This window comes from Diaphorina citri, unplaced genomic scaffold (assembly GCF_000475195.1).
Source record: "Diaphorina citri unplaced genomic scaffold, Diaci psyllid genome assembly version 1.1 scaffold163, whole genome shotgun sequence".
Lineage (NCBI taxonomy): Eukaryota > Metazoa > Arthropoda > Insecta > Hemiptera > Psyllidae > Diaphorina > Diaphorina citri.
The window spans coordinates 258151-274537 of record NW_007377600.1 but is presented as its reverse complement, the minus strand read 5'-3'; the positions used below and the strand labels follow the sequence as shown (position 1 = coordinate 274537).

General features: G+C 40.1%; 1 protein-coding gene and 1 long non-coding RNA gene across 3 annotated transcripts; one reads left to right on the top strand and one right to left on the bottom strand.

Moving 5' to 3' along the window:
- The first annotated feature begins 618 nt into the window (after positions 1-618).
- Positions 619-16066, top strand: LOC103505316 (PC-esterase domain-containing protein 1B-like). Of its 2 annotated transcripts, none has more exons than XM_026820645.1 (2): positions 619-1842; positions 15696-16066. In XM_026820645.1, the coding sequence occupies exon 1, from the start codon at positions 801-803 to the stop codon at positions 1818-1820; it is 1020 nt and encodes a 339-aa protein (XP_026676446.1). In that variant the 5' UTR covers positions 619-800; the 3' UTR covers positions 1821-1842; positions 15696-16066. The 2 variants fall into 2 exon arrangements, with proteins under 2 accessions (XP_026676446.1, XP_008467867.1); XM_008469645.2 differs by lacking the exon at positions 15696-16066 and adding an exon at positions 1981-2211 and having other exon boundaries at positions 619-1832.
- Positions 7528-9102, bottom strand: LOC103505305. Its single transcript, XR_541173.1, has 3 exons — positions 8940-9102; positions 7897-8061; positions 7528-7623 (listed from the first exon to the last, which is right to left on the bottom strand). It is a non-coding gene; the product is annotated as an uncharacterized LOC103505305 (long non-coding RNA).
- Positions 16067-16387: the final 321 nt, after the last annotated feature.

Genomic DNA, 16387 nt, shown 5'->3' with positions numbered 1-16387 from the left:
AGACCTAGGTTTATCAGACCTTCTGAAAGACCATTTCCCTGCGTTGTTCGTACTTAGCTTACCTACCACTAGCAACTTGCTACTGATCAAACTTGCAGAAATGAAACACAGTAGGTAGATCAATCACAGTTCTTGAATTGTTCACTTCATAAATGAGTTCAGGTGGCCATCTTTACTAACAAAGAAACAAACTTAATAAACAATAGGGTAGATCGGGGTAACGGGGGAGTGGAAACAAGACTCGAGAAAAATGTGTTTGAGATGAATATTTTTGATAAATTTACCCCGAGCCCAGGGAAGAGTTGTGGGAGGGAGTCGAGTCGAGGTCTTGAAAATTAATTCGCTGAGTAAATTGAATTATTTTGTATCTTGTGTTTGCTTTCTTAGTTTTTATCATGCTTTTTTCCCTAATTTAAATGAAATTCATAAATATATTCAGGGTGCTTTTCAGTTTCCAGCGACTGGTATGTTTATTATGTTCCTCGCTTGATGCACATCCCACATTGAAACAACGGATCCAGTACTCCTAGTCAGACAACACAAATCGAGTACCGACTACTACCTATGCAATCTTGCAAGGATTAATTCATATTTTCGGCCGACTATTATATTCTGAAATTCGGGAAAATTCTAACATAAGTGATGTTTAGAAACTTAACATCTTGACTTTCTTTAAAACAGCGCAAGTTTTGAACCAGTTGGATCTTGTACCCGCGTTTTATTCAAAACGTCAATTTTTTCCAAGAGCGATTTTCTAAGAGAACTCGCTTTTATTTCCGGACGTCGAATTTTTTAGGAGCATGGCGGACACATTTTTAAAGAGCGAGGCGTGGGCTTTGCTCAGGAAGAAACACATTTTATTTATCGGTGATTCAAACACGCGGGCGTTGTACAAGGATCTGCTCTGTCTCCTATGCACAGGTCGACTAATCACTCAACGTGAAAATCAAGCCAAAGGAGAACCAAGTTTCCTCAACGATCAGCGAATCATGTTCTCTGGGTTAAGAAAGACTCGAGACTATGTGGAAGATCGGATTTGGAGGGAAGGGCGAGTGACGATCGAGTTTAGTTTTACAACTAGAGTGTTCAATCGGAGGATAGAAGAGAGACTGACTTCTAACTTCTATCGACAACACCCTCCAGACGTGGTGATTATCAACTCTACCCTGTGGGATTTGACAAGATGGGGACCTGATGGCTACCTTGCGTTCAAAACGAATATTGTCAAACTCATGGAGCTACTCAAGCAATCTCTACCGCCTTCCACCTTGGTTATCTGGCTGACAGCATTACATCCATCCTCTACACATACATCGTCCGCGCTTGTCGTCAAAGACTTGGACTTTATCAAGAAGTTCCTCCAGTATAATGTTCTCGAGGCAAACTTCTATGCGGCTGGTGTGGTTCAGAAGTACGGCTTCAACGTGTTGGATATCCACTACTACACACGCCTCCTCTGTTATAGGAGACGTCCTGATGGTGTCCATTACACGTGCACGGCTGTCAGATATATGACCAACCTTATACTGACACACATTGCCTTGTCCTGGAACATGACACTTCCAGGCAGGACGAAATCAGCGGATGTCAAAGTCATACAGAAAGCGCTGGCTAGTCAACATAACCCTAAACCTGGAAACACGGAACAATCGGAGAGTAAAAACAATAGGAAAATCCTACGTGCTAGGAGAAGAAAACTGAGTATTGATGATGAATCGGCCATGAGTGAAGTGATGGCCAAATCTGCACATGATCTGATGCGAGAGATCAACTGGAATGAAGATCTGGCATTGCAGAGTTTATTTGGACCCGAGTTCTGATTTGGTGAGTTGGTAAGTGAAATTAATCAACGTTTCAGCGTGTATCCTTTGAACAGTGGGTAAATTATGCTTTTTGCAGAGAGCAACCCCCTTTTGATTTAATGGCCACCACTTATTTGCATGCATTTTTTTTAGGGCCATTTGTTCTTTCGTTTTACAGCATTATCCAGCTTTGTATGTACATACTCGTATACTACGTGGGTATGAGTATTTTGTTGGAACAATGAACTTCAGAGTTCAAATTTTCTCGCTGACTAGCTGAGGGTCTAAAAGAAAGCAAAATTTCACCCACTGTTGAGTGAGAATACATTCAGACCCAGTCTATAAAGTTGAGCAGATGTATAATGTTGAAAATATGCTAATCAAAATAATAATAATATTGTGCTGTAAATTGGAAAACTTTTTCATCCCTTTGATAAAAACACCAAAACCTCTCCTTTTTTTCTTGTGCAAAGGCTCTTGTACATTTTTCAATTTTTTATACTAAAAAAAGATGAAGAACGGTTGGGAATAATTAAAATTAATTTCTACCTTGATGAGAAAATGTGTTAATGTCTGAATTATTCAAACAACATTCTTTTCTTCTTCGCTTTGAGCATTATTTCAAAGTTCATCTGACTGCTTGGAAGGGAAGTTGAATTTATTTCTATTGAGATCAAGCATGGTGGATTGAAGCGCTTAAGAGAGAGATAAGATAGTGGATAAGTGGAGCTTGTGCTTGTGGTTCTCTCAGTTTCTGGTTAACCGATTAACTGGTTTTAGTCGGTTCCAAATCGGTTTAGAACCGATTTTTGAGCGGCGTCAGCGATAGCACGATTAATGCACCAGTTCCCAAAAGTTCACTGAAGTAAAGCAACATTGTCCGTTGTTAGTAACCAGATGGGTGATCATCTGGACTAGCTACCACGTGCTGACTTTTCCCGGCCCCACTCAGGCTGGGTAAGGTTAGCGTGACGATGCGGGTAGCTTGTCCCCGAATGGAGGGTGATACCCCTGTCCAAAAACCTTAGCAGTTATACCATGACGTCAAACCTTTATCAAACAGTGACATTTATCAACGAGGGAGAACATCTTTTGGATACACCCTGTACTTTGTTCTCCAGTTTTATTTGTATAGTAAAGCTTCTCTTCCTTCTCCCTTTCTATAATCTTCAATAATCCCTTTCTCTCTCTATCCCCCTCCCTCTCTCCCTCCCTATCTCTTTCTTTCTCTCCCACTTTTTCTCTCTCTCTCCCCTCCCTTCCTCTCTCTCTCCCTCCTATGCTGATAATAATAATAGTAATTAACTGTGAAAAGTGTGCTGGGAAAGGATTTCTAAATTGTTTTTATCTCCACGTAAACCTTTCTGGATAAACAGGGTGGTCCGTGGTCATTTGGTCAGTAGAAATTTTTACTTTCTCTTTAAATTCAAACACCCTGATAATAGATACCCTTATCTCTTATGGTCGAAAATATTTAACACGACCTAATCTTTTATATTAGGCACCTATTTGTCACCATTTTAGGCAAGTTCGTGAAGCACCGTTATTTTGAACCAGGATGGAATGTCATGCATTTTAAGCAACCCATGTTACTCTTCTTAGAAAAAAAATATTGAAAATCGGCTGAGTCGTTTGCTCGTGAAAAGAGGACAAAAACAGGTCTATCAGTGTAACAGATAAACATGTCTCAAGCCTAGCGTAAAGTGGTTGTTTTCCAATCTACTGTTCTTATCAGTCAATGGTTTCCAATCTCCTACTAAATTCGCCTTCCAAATTATATTTCCCGGATGTTCTGTGACATACGTACCACCCTGTATATTTTGCGGGTTCGCAGAGCTTTGACTTTTGCACCTCGTTTTTAGGAATGTTGCTATAGCTCTTTGGCTTAGCGTTTTTTGGTCGAGGACCGAGGACACTTTTACTTGATTGAAGACTGGGTAACTTTGTGAAGATCCATTGTACAAAAAGTGAAGTAGTATTCGTTTTCCATACAACCCAATAGAGGACCCTTGTTTTTTATTTATCCCCTCATCTTCTATTACCTATCGCACTCTTCATCGACACATCATACATCTGAAACTCTTCATGTCGCGCTTCCACTTCACTCACATCCAGAGGGAGCACGTTCATCTTCTCAATGCTTTTCATCTATTACCTATCGCACTCTTCATCGACACATCATACATCTGAAACTCTTCATGTCGCGCTTCCACTTCACTCACATCCAGAGGGAGCACATTCATCTTCTCAATGCTTTTCATTCTCATCTTCTCTTACCTATCGCACTCTTCATCGACACATCATACATCTGAAACTCTTCATGTCGCGCTTCCACTTCACTCACATCCAGTGGGAGCACATTCATCTTCTCAATGCTTTTCATCGCTTTCTCGTAACTTCCCGCAACATAATGCTCGTACAGCCCGCAGCAGTTCTTCAAAATGTGGAAAGACTTGATGAGGGTTCGGCTTTCGCCCGGTTTGGCGAAATAGGGCAGCAAGTTGGAAATGGTGACCGCCAACTTCAAGTAGGTTTTCCGATCGTTGGAGTCGAAGTTTTGGTTGAAGAAAAACGCGAGTTTGCTGTTGAGAAGCTTCAGAGCGTGATCCAGACGACCTGAAGACGATTCGGCGGAAAAGATGAGATGCGAAATAGGGCAGCAAGTTGGAAATGGTGACCGCCAACTTCAAGTAGGTTTTCCGATCGTTGGAGTCGAAGTTTTGGTTGAAGAAAAATGCGAGCTTGCTGTTGAGAAGCTTCAGAGCGTGATCCAGACGACCTGAAGACGATTCGGAAAAGATGAGATGATAATGATAATGTTCAAATTGGAAATTTGAAATTTACCACTAAGCATAACAATAACTGGACACTAAATTGGGATCTTAGGAGGTGGTGAGACCAAACTGCTGCTTTGATAAGTCTACAACAGTTGGTAGTCGGCTTCTTAATTGTCATCGTAACGTAGATTCGAAAACAGCTACCTCTTCCAATAACTATGAGTTTATTAGGTGTTTAGATTTACACGTCCAAATTGAGATTATGTAGTCTCATCAAGCCAAAAATAAAAAATAAAGGGATAAGGTTGGGGGTGAATAAAAGGGATGAGTGGGTGCGGGGGTAAAAAGGATAGATAGGACGTGGAGGTTAGGAGAAAGAGGATAAAGCTGCACTAATTCATTTTGAATCCTTTTCTCTCTTTTTGCTTCCTCTGGATTTTGGGATGAATAGATAAACAGGAATGACACAACGACGGTAGAGGAGATATTCTAGAGTCAGATCAAAGTGGAAGAGCTTTTGAAGATTCAATAAAGAAGATTGCAGCGCATATGAACATGTCACAAGAAGACATACCCTGGTTTCCTTCTGCTAAACGAAGCGAGGGTTCCCTTCTCTTGACTCGTGAAATCAATTCCAGATCAAGAAGAAAGAAGGAGGAGGATGAGTATTAGGGGAAGAGTAGGAGGAGAAGGAGGGAAAGGGAAGAGGTACACAGAGAAGAGGCACAAAGGGAGGATATTTATCAGGGTCAGAGTATAGTGCTGTGACGAAGACATATCATTCAAGAAGGTTGCAGTGATATGGACATGTAAGTAGTAATGGAAATGTAGAGAGATACAATCTACTTAGCGTAGGAAACAAAGTTGCAAAAATAGAAGTGGAAGGAAGAAAAAAAGAGGAAAATTGTGACCAAAGAAAAATGGAACAATTTTGTGTAAATGAAGACGTACGTGAGTAGGGTTCATGATGAATTTTGAAAACTGACTGGAAAAATAAATCCAATCCTATACAGGAAATTGAAGAATTCTTTTGAAACACCCGTCTTATAGCAACAGGAAGAGTTCCACTTTCTTTGGTTGGCGTGCTTTCGATCCTAAACCACAATTTTGAGAATACAGAGACATCAAAATTTGGAAATATTGAAGATGTGAAGAAATAATATTGTTTTATCTTTTTCTGAATTTTAAAACTACTCATGTAGATAAGTAGGGTATAGCTATAAGGGGAAATTTCTATCGAGCGTAATTTTGTAAATACCTAATTGTTGACAATATTTTCCCACCTGATCGGAAGATGTAGTAAATCAAGGCCCATATTGGAATATCATCATTGATCATAACTAAGTTTGTGGAACAATTTTGTGTAAATGAAGACGTACGTGAGTAGGGTTCATGATGAATTTTGAAAACTGACTGGAAAAATAAATCCAATCCTATAGGTACTAGAATTTCAACAAAAATAGAAATGGAAGCAAGGAACTGGGGGAGTAAGTAAATATTTTTTGTTTTATTTTTATTGTGGTTGTGACCTTCAATATTCCAGAAATAAAGGTTTTGTGTGCCTTTCTGACCTTCGATTTCGATTGACCTCTGGAGAGTACATCAACTAGGTATATCCTTTTGAAAGTTTCCATATACTGACACTGTCTTCTTTGAAAGTGAGATGGTCCATTGTAGCACTTTTCTCTTTATAACATATGCAATTATGCATATTTTGACGTTTTCTTTGAATATCAACCATAGTATCGCTTCCTTTGATGTAAGATATAACCCATATTGTAGTATTCTCTCCTTTGGAATCTTCCACATTCTCAACCCGTCTTCTAAGAAATGGAGATCGTTCGTACGTAATTGTGTCACTCTTGACCTTCCATCAATACTTCCCTTTATGACTTTGGCCTTCCATATAGGATTTTCTCATTTCCACTTTATCTGGAACTCCATTTTCACACTTTTCCTGGAACTCTCTTCATCTCAAGTTTCAATTCAGGAAGGGATGAGCGATGAGGTACTCAGCTACCCAGTCAGGTCAGAAATGCCTGAATCCTTGAGCGTGCTGTAAACTTTTGTTTCCCCACATTTGATTGATGAGGTAGGCATATCTTAATGTAGAAGGAATTATCAAACTTGGACGAAGACGTCTTATGCAGGTTTGGTTTCAACACAATTTTAGTGAATTCCTTGGTCACATCGAATACAATCGCAGGGATGCTACAAGGTTCGTTCTTTTGAGTCATCCCTGTAAGAAGCAAGAGGAGATTATTGGTAAACAATAACAAAAATCAACAAAGTAATGCGAACTGTTAAAGATGTTCTTCATTATGGAAGGTTCAATGCTAGAATATTTTAATCCAGCCAGCGACAAAAACAAAACTGTCTTCGCTCCAAAAGTACAAAAAAACCTGTCGTTTCTGATCATCAAAAATGTGTACATCAGTAATCCAATAATGACACCGGAGAACAAATTGAACTGGTAGACACCACACGAAAAACACATCGATGTAGAAATACTCACTGAACATATAGGTCGAATATTTCTTCTCCAGAAACTTGATCGAGGGTCGAACCCACTCCATGCTGTTTCTATCGGAAAACTTGGCCGGTCGTTCTGCAGTATGGTCCAGATGTTCGTCGATACATTTGACCATGGCCCACATATCTCTGACCAAAATATTGCTAACTTTGCTGACATTGGCGTGGAAGACTTTCACGTAGTTTTGCTGCTGACCAAGATTTCGGAAGTTGTATTTAAACCTTCAGAGATTGAAATATGAGGAAAGGAGAATCTGTGTTTCTATAGACGTTCCGTCTCCGGAAACGAACTTGAACATCAGAAATTGGCAACGTGGATGGCGTTAGGGTTTTCTTGCTCGAGGTTTTCTTCTGTGATGTAAGGTTATAATTATGTATTTTGTTGTGAGCGCCACACCTATATTAATTACTTTGCTCTTGGTTGGATTTCCTCTTGGCTTCTTTGCATTGGAGGAGGGAGTCAAAGTAGACCACCTCGTAAGTCGAACTGCACGCGAAGGATTCAGTCAGATCTGTGAAGAAGTTGAGGAGTGTTAAAATTTTGAATTCAGAAGGACTTCATGAGATGTGTCACAGTGTCATTTTGCACAAGATCACAATTACGAAGTATTTAAATGCATTTTGGTAAATGAAAATGAATCTTTCATTCATCATCTGCTATCTACGAGTAATATGTAGTATTCGTGTTTGGGTCACTCATTGTGCTTGGAAAAAAAAGGAATAAATATCTGCCAACCTATAACAAAATCGCCTGGATAAGTATGTAAAACTGTCCAAAAAGTTACCTTTAGCTTTATCAATGATTGGGTCTCCAGACCGATATTCATTAGTTGGAATGTGTCTTCCATGAAGTATTTCGTCTACATTGTCTTCTCTCAGGAATCGGTTGAGTAGCTTGGATTTCTCGTCATCTGCGTCCTGTAAGTTTTGTTTCCAAGCTGATTGTTGACCTGTGGATATATCAGTTTTGTTTTGTACCAAGATCATGGTATCTGAGATCAATGTGATTGAGAAAACACATGGTTTCTTAAGGCTAAAAGAAATTGAGAAATCATTTATCAGTTTTGTTTTGGTCACAAAAGATCTGACCAGGTCGCAGCGACATATGGCGTTTATTATACCAATACAAAGGCCCTACTTATACCAATAAAAAGTGTATATTTATATCAGTGGTATAATATTAGACTTGCTAAGGTTGAGGTTTACAATATTATCACGGAGGCCTTTTTCTAGATCTATTTTGACCATAATGCTGGGTTTGAGTAATAGGTATCATGTGTGACGTTAGTATGTCTACACTGTCTACTGGTAGCCATTTTTGAGATCACATTTCAGAATACTTTTCTGTCACCTGTCAGTGTCAGCTCAAACGTCTTACCCGCCGTCAGTCTAGTGTGTGTGCTCATTATTTATCAGGGAAACCCGACAGGCGTATCTGATCAGTTTTCTACACTGTCTACTGGTAGCCATTTTTGAGATCACATTTCAGAATACTTTTCTGTCACCTGTCAGTGTCAGCTCAAACGTCTTACCCACCGTCAGTCTAGTGTGTGTGCTCATTATTTATCAGGGAAACCCGACAGGCGGATCTGATCAGGCGGATCTGTACCTGTCAGGTCTACCTGATAGGGAGTGTGCTCATCCGGTATCAGGTAGACCTGACAGGCGGACCCGATCAGATGTACCTGTCAGATCTACCTGATGATAGTGTGTGGACTCATTAGGTATCTGGTAGACCTGATCAGGTCCGCCTATCGTGTGCCAGCACTCACTATCGTGTGCGATAGTGAGTGCCTGGCCCAACTATTCTTCAATCCCAAGTCCTTACTTTTCGCAAATATTCCTTTAGTTTCGTACGAAATTTCATCCAGTATGCGAAGTTCGCGAGCTGTATCCAAATAGGCTCCGACATTAGCCTCATGCTCCGTGCATGTGAAGGCAAACTTGGCCTCTTGAATTCGATTGATCCTCTGCACTAGGTCCTCCCAGTCTATGCCTTGAAACAGAATGGAACATGAGGTGAGTAGGTACTTTAGGGAAATTTCGCTTGCATCATATAGGTAATTTCAGTAAAAAGTGACTCCTAGGTATTTAATACCTAATAATGACTCTCAAAAAACCACAAGTACAAAATTCAACTTTTTACTATCGATTTGCCTCTCAGAGAGGTTAACTAGCTTTTTAAATTGTGCTCATCCGGTATCAGGTAGACCTGACAGGCGGACCCGATCAGATGTACCTGTCAGATCTACCTGATGATAGTGTGTGGACTCATCAGGTATCTGGTAGACCTGATCAGGTCCGCCGATCGTGTGCGGTCATTCACATCGTGTGCGATAGTGAGTGCCTGGCCAAACTATTCTTCAATCCCAAATCCTTACTTTTCGCAAATATTCCTTTATTTTCGTACGAAATTTCATCCAGTATGCGAAGTTCGCGAGCTGTATCCAGATAGGCTCCGACATTAGCCTCATGCTCCGTGCATGTGAAGGCAAACTTGGCCTCTTGAATTCGATTGATCCTCTGCACTAGGTCCTCCCAGTCTATGCCTTGAAACAGAATGGAACATGAGGTGAGTACTTTAGGGAAATTTCGCTTGCATCATACAATTTCAGTAAAAAGTGACTCCTAGGTATTTAATACCTAATAATGACTCTTTCAAAAAACCACAAGTACAAAATTCAACTTTTCACCATCGATTTGCCTCTCAGAGACGTTAACTAGCTTTTTAAACGACTTCAAACAAATTCAGATATTTCCAAGAAGTGAAAGTTCTCCATGTGTGAAAGGGTGGCGACTTCTGGTCTAGACTCTGGAGGTGCAGAATCATAATAGGGAAAGTAAAAAGTTGCAAACTTTGATGAACTCTGGAAGTCAATGGGTTCGTTCGACCTCTCTTCACTATCACCACGAAATGTGTTGCAACTTTATGATACTGAATGCTGAATCCTCAAACCGTATAATATAAAGTTTTTCCTCTCGCTTTCATACGAGACTGTCAATTGTGCATAAAACAGGGCAAACAACCCCTCCCCCCCCGCCTCGTCTGGATTCGAGCAAACATAATTAAAATGAAAAACACAACGTACTAATTTCATGGCAAATAGGAAATGAAAAATTTCAGGAATTTTCCCCGCATACTTTAATGTCATCTCCCCCGCCTGCCCATCAAGTGCGAGGTAATGTGTGACATTATTTGTGCTCTTTTGAAATTAAAATTAATTTGTTTTTCACATAACAGTGTGCAAAATGCAAAATTGTTCTGACGGTACACAAGTGACGTGACTTGCATTCATATGATTGTCGACTACTCCGCCATCTGCTAATGGATAATGAGGAGGAGGTAGAAGGAGAAGGTGAATGGGAAGAAGTAGGTGTAAAAGAAGGAAGGGAAATAGAAGAAGAAGGCATCCTACATGGCTGTCAACTGGGAGTTATTCCGTCACATTTGGTCGTCACCTACAACAACGTCACCCTTCATGTAAGTCATATCTTAACTTATATCTTATCTTATCTTACCATTGCCATACATGTTATCACTTTCTATTACTATTTTTCTTGGAATGATGTCTTTACCTACGGTGGTCTTCTGGATGTTGAGCATAAATTAACGGGTGGTGAGCAAATTTTGAAGTTTAGATATTGGAGTTAACCAGCACTTGGTCAAAAACTCCTCGAATATTAGACTTTTTTCGAATTCATACAACAATGTCGTATCTTGTTTAGTATTTCCGAATCCAGTAGAATTAAGAGTATTGAATTGTGTCTTTTATTATGATCATATCAATATATGGCTATGAATTTCTAAGAAACAAAATGAAAATCTTCAATTCCACTCGGCCACGCTAACCCACCTGCCGAGACAGAGAGAGAGAGAGAGAGAGAGAGAGAGAGAGAGAGAGAGAGAGAGAGAAAGAGAGAGAGAGAGAGAGAGAGATTTGTACAAAAGCTCCTTGAAAGCTGAAAACATTTTCACTTTTCTCTTTTTTTCTCTTCTTTTTTCTCTTTTTTCTCCAATACAAAAATTAAATTAGAGGGAAAAAAAACTTGGTTCAAAAGTTCGACTGGATCCAAAAGATGACAGAGCTGAGAGCAAACTGGGGTCGGGTGTGTATGCATGCCGAAAAACTTTCTGTCAGATCCTCTTTTCTTCCTCTTCAAGAGTGGGGAAAAAGTTTTTTCTCGATATGCAGCGAAAGAAAATTCTTCCCCCAGCAACAACTCCGCGCGGAGCAACTTTTTTAATGATGTTCTTCATCGTAAATTTTCAAAGAGAAAGAGAAAAAGAAGAAGGAGGAAGAACCGAAGAAGGAGAGGAAGAAGAAGAAGGAGAAGAAGGAAGAGGAGGAGGAGAAGAAGAAGAAGAAGGAGGAGGAGAAGAAGAAGAAAAAGGAGAAGGAGGAGGAGGAGGAGAAGAAGAAGAAGAAGAAGAAGAAGAAGAAGAAGGAAAAGAAGAAGAGAAGAAGATGAAGGAGAAGGAGGAGAAGAAGAAGGAAGAGGAGGAGAAGAAGAAGAAGGAGGAGGAGAAGAAGTAGGAGAAGGAGGAGGAGAAGGAGAAGAAGAAGGAGGACAAGAAAAAGACGAAGAAGAAGGAAGAAGGAGAGAAAGGAGAAGAAGGAGGAGGAAGAGTAGGAGGAGGAGAAGAAGAAGAGAAGAAGAAGAAGAAGAAGGAGGAGGAGAAGGAGAAGAAGAATAAGGAAGAGGAGGAGGAGGAGAAGAAGACGAAGAAGAAGGAGGAGGAGGAGGAGAAGAAGAAGGAGAAGAAGAAGAGGAGAAGAAGAAGAAGAAGAAGAAGAAGAAGAAGAGGATAAGTAGAAGAGGACGAAGAAGTAATAAGTCCGCGGTAGTCAAAATCTTCTTCGGAACATCATCACAGTACATTTCCTACATTTAGAACATCATTTCCAAACATTAAAAAGTTCGACTGGATCCAAAAGATGACAGAGCTGAGAGCAAACTGGGGTCGGGTGTGTATGCATGCCGAAAAACTTTCTGTCAGATCCCCTTTTCTTCCTCTTCAAGAGTAAGGAAAAAAGTTTTTCTCGATATGCAGCGAAAAAAATTCTTCCCCCAGCAACAACTCCGCGCGGAGCAACTTTTTTAATGATGTTCTTCATCGTAAATTTTCAAAGAGAAAGAGAAAAAGAAGAAGTAGGAGGAGGAGGAGAGGAAGGAGAAGAAGAAGAAGGAGGAGAAGAAGAAGGAAGAGGATGAGGAGGAGAAGAAGAAGGAGGAGGAGAAGAAGAAGGAGGAGGAGGAGAAGAAGAAGGAGGAGGAGAAGAAGAAGGAGGAGCAGAAGAAGGAGGAGGAGAAGAAGAAGAAGAAGGAAGAGGAGGAGAAGAAGGAGAAGAAGAAGGCGGAGGAGGAGGAGAAGAAGAAGGGAGAGGAGGAGGAGAAGAAGAAGGAGGAGGAGGAAAAGAAGAAGAAGGAGGAGGAGGAAAAGAAGAAGAAGAAGAAGGAGGAGGAGAAGAAGAAGACGAAGAAGGAGGAGGAAAAGAAAAAGAAGAAGGAGGAGGAGAAGAAGGAGGAGGAGGAAAAGAAGAAGAAGAAGAAGGAGGAGGAAAAGAAGAAGAAGAAGAAGAAGGAGGAGGAGAAGAAGAAGACGAAGAAGGAGGAGGAAAAGAAAAAGAAGAAGAAGGAGGAGGAGGAGGAGAAGAACAAGAAGGAAGAAGAGGAGGAGAAGAAGAAGAAGGAGAAGTAGAAGAGGACGAAAAAGTAATAAGTCCGCGGTAGTCAAAATCTTCTTCGGAACATCATCATAGTACATTTCCTACATTTAGAACATCATTTCCAAACATTAGCTCATCAGGCATCAGGTAGACCTGACAGGCGGACCTGAGCAGGTGTACCTGTCAGATCTACCTAATAGTGAGTGGCTGGCCTAAGAGCCTTCTTTATTTGTAGGCATTTGGGTAGTGGGTGCCGTATCCAGAATTTTACTGAGGTGGACCCAAAAGTCCAAACAGTGATGTACCAGAGAAAGAGATGAAAGAGGAAATGAAGAAAGTGAAGGAGGTAAAAGGGAACGAGGAGGGAAAGAGGAGGAGAAGGAGGTAGAAGAAAAGGAGGACAAAGAGAAGAAAGGAGGAAGAGGAAATTGATAAAGTGGTAAAGGGGATGAAAAAGAGGAGAGATTCGGAGGGAGAGAACAGATTATGGAAAGTAGCGAAAAGATAATTTTCCTTTTATTCCCAACAAAAGAAAAATATAGGAAAGCAAAGAATAGCGAGCGAGAGAGAGAGAGAGAGAGAGAGAGAGAGAGAGATAATCGGAAAGTAATTTGCTACGCTGCCACTTTTACTGGGAAAGCAACAAGTAGAGAGTTTGAGATTACAGCATACATATTGTATGAGAACTTTCTGGCCTGCTAATGTTCTAAATCTAAAGATAATGTTCTGAAAGATGTTCTAAAAGGAGGTATAATGTTTGGTAATGATGTTCTAAATGTAGGAAATGTACTATTTGTATGATGATGTTCCGAAGAAGATTTTGACTACCGCGGACTTATTACTTTTTCGTCCTCTTCTACTTCTTCTTCTTCTTCTTCTTCTTCTTCTTCTCCTCCTCTTCCTTCTTCTTCTTCTCCTCCTCCTCTTCCTTCTTCTCCTACTCCTCCTCCTCGTTCTTCTTCCTTCTTCTTCTCCTCCTCCTCCTTCTTCTTCTCCTCCACTTCCTTCTCCTCCTCCTCATTCTTCTTCTTCTTCTTCTTCTTCTCCTCCTCCTCCTCCTCCTCTTACTTCTCCTTCTTCGTCTTCTCCTCCTCCTCTTCCTCCTCCTTCTTCTTCTTCTCCTTCCTCTCCTTCTTCCTCCTTCTTCTTTTTCTCTTTCTCTTTGAAAATTTACGATGAAGAACATCATTAAAAAAGTTGCTCCGCGCGGAGTTGTTGCTGGGGGAAGAATTTTTTTCGCTGCATATCGAGAAAAACTTTTTTCCCCACTCTTGAAGAGGAAGAAAAGGGGATCTGACAGAAAAGTTTTTCGGCATGCATCCACACCCGACCTTCTTCTTCTTCTTCTTCTTCTTCTTCTTCCTCCTCCTCTTCTTCTTCTTCTTCTCCTTCTTCTTTTTCTTCTTCTCCATTACACGTGCACGGCTGTCAGATATATGACCAACCTTATACTGACACACATTGCCTTGTCCTGGAACATGACACTTCCAGGCAGAACGAAATCAGCGGATGTCAAAGTCATACAGAAAGCGCTGGCTAGTCAACATAACTTGGCATGCATACACACCCGACCCCAGTTTGCTCTCAGCTCTGTCATCTTTTGGATCCAGTCGAACTTTTGAACCAAGTTTTTTTTTCCCTCTAATTTAATTTGTATTGGAGAAAAAGAAAGAGAAAAAAGTCAAAAAAGAGAAAAGTTAAAATGTTTCGAGCTTTCAAGGAGCTGTTGTACAAATCTCTTTCTCTCTCTCTCTTTCTCTCTCTATGCTTAGGTGGTCAGGTCACCCATCCAAGTATAAATCATGCCTAACTTTAGTGTCTTTAGTATTCTTTGGTTATCCATAGAGAAAAAAGCAGGCATATCAGTAGGCGTGTTTAGGATAAAATTTGCTTCGGGTGGTAATCGAACCCACGACCTAGCACTTACAAGGCAGACGCTCTACCTTCCAAGCAAACTAGGCTGGCTTTTTCATAGGTTTGGTTTTTCAGGCAAAATCGCTCGAACACTTCCAATGTGCGACGAACCATTGATTTTTTTTTTCTTTTTTTTTTCATGGGCCAATAAATGGTACACTTACCCTACTCCCCGGGTTTGGATTATATCCCGATATCGATACAAAATCTAGATTAGTTTTTTTGCCTGGACACGGCAAAACGCTTTTTTCCCATGGAAGGGGTTTTCTCCTATTGGAAAATGAGTCCCAGGCGAGGTTTATGATGTGGATTAAATTTATACCTCGGACCTTTACCGTTCGTTGCGTACCAACGGTTCATTAGCCTTTGAAATAACTACTTTTTGTTCCGGAGTTTTTTTCTTAACTTTACTTTCTGTTACCCTGTGTAGTGTACCTACTCGTATATGGGACACTTATTTTGGTTCAAATCTGAGAAAACAGGATGGATTTGGTTGGGGGAAAAAAAATGAAGAAAAATAAAAAAAGAGCAAATTTATTTCTGCAAACATGTCTTTCCTTCTTTCATTGATTCTTTCAGTATTCCTTCCTTTCTTTATTTTATCGTTTGTTTCTACAATTTGTTTCTTTCACGTTCTATAAAGTCATCGAAAGTCGTGTGATGTTATCCTTAGACTTTTTCTGCTCATTCTATTTTATTGACTCTACAAAACCTATTAATTCTTGCCTGACCTTAGGTACAAGTTGTGTTTGGTCTTCTGTTGTTTCCTTTTTTCCACTCAACTAGTTTCAGTCTCAACACACGATGGGTTGACCCATTACTTTTCAACGTAGGATGGGTTATCCCATTACTTTTCAGTCTCAATAATGGCTTGTCCACTTGTCCCATCACTTTTCAGTCTGAACGTAGGATGGGGTGTCCTTCCCATTAAGTTTTGGACATCAGAAAACGTCCCTTGAATTTTATCGGGTGGAAAATACGACGTTTCCTATCTATACGATTTAATCAACATTTCAGCGTGTATCCTTTGAACAGTGGGTAAATTATGCTTTTTGCAGAGAGCAACCCCCTTTTGATTTAATGGCCACCACCCATTTGCATGCATTTGTTTTTAGGGCCATTTGTGCTTTCGTTTTACAGCATTATCCAGCTTTGTATGTACATACTCGTATACTACGTAAGGTATGAGTATTTTGTTGGAACAATGAACTTCAGAGTTCAAATTTTCTCGCTGACTAGCTGAGGGTCTAAAAGAAAGCAAAATTTCACCCACTGTTGAGTGAGAATACATTCAGACCCAGTCTATAAAGTTGAGCAGATGTATAATGTTGAAAATATGCTAATCAAAATAATAATAATATTGTGCTGTAAATTGGAAAACTTTTTCATCCCTTTGATAAAAACACCAAAACCTCTCCTTTTTTTCTTGTGCAAAGGCTCTTGTACATTTTTCAATTTTTTATACTAAAAAAAGAAGAAGAACGGTTGGGAATAATTAAAATTAATTTCTACCTTGATGAGAAAATGTGTTAATGTCTGAATTATTCAAACAACATTCTTTTCTTCTTCTCTTTGAGCATTATTTCAAAGTTCATCTGACTGCGTGGAAGGGAAGTTGAATTTATTTCTATTGAGATCAAGCATAGTGGATTGAAGCGCTTAAGAGAGAGATAAGATGGTAGATAAGTGGAGC

Excerpts from the sequence above, each read along its gene's own strand:
- LOC103505316 (XM_026820645.1), top strand. The coding sequence starts at position 801 with ATGGCGGACACATTTTTAAAGAGCGAGGCGTGGGCTTTGCTCAGGAAG.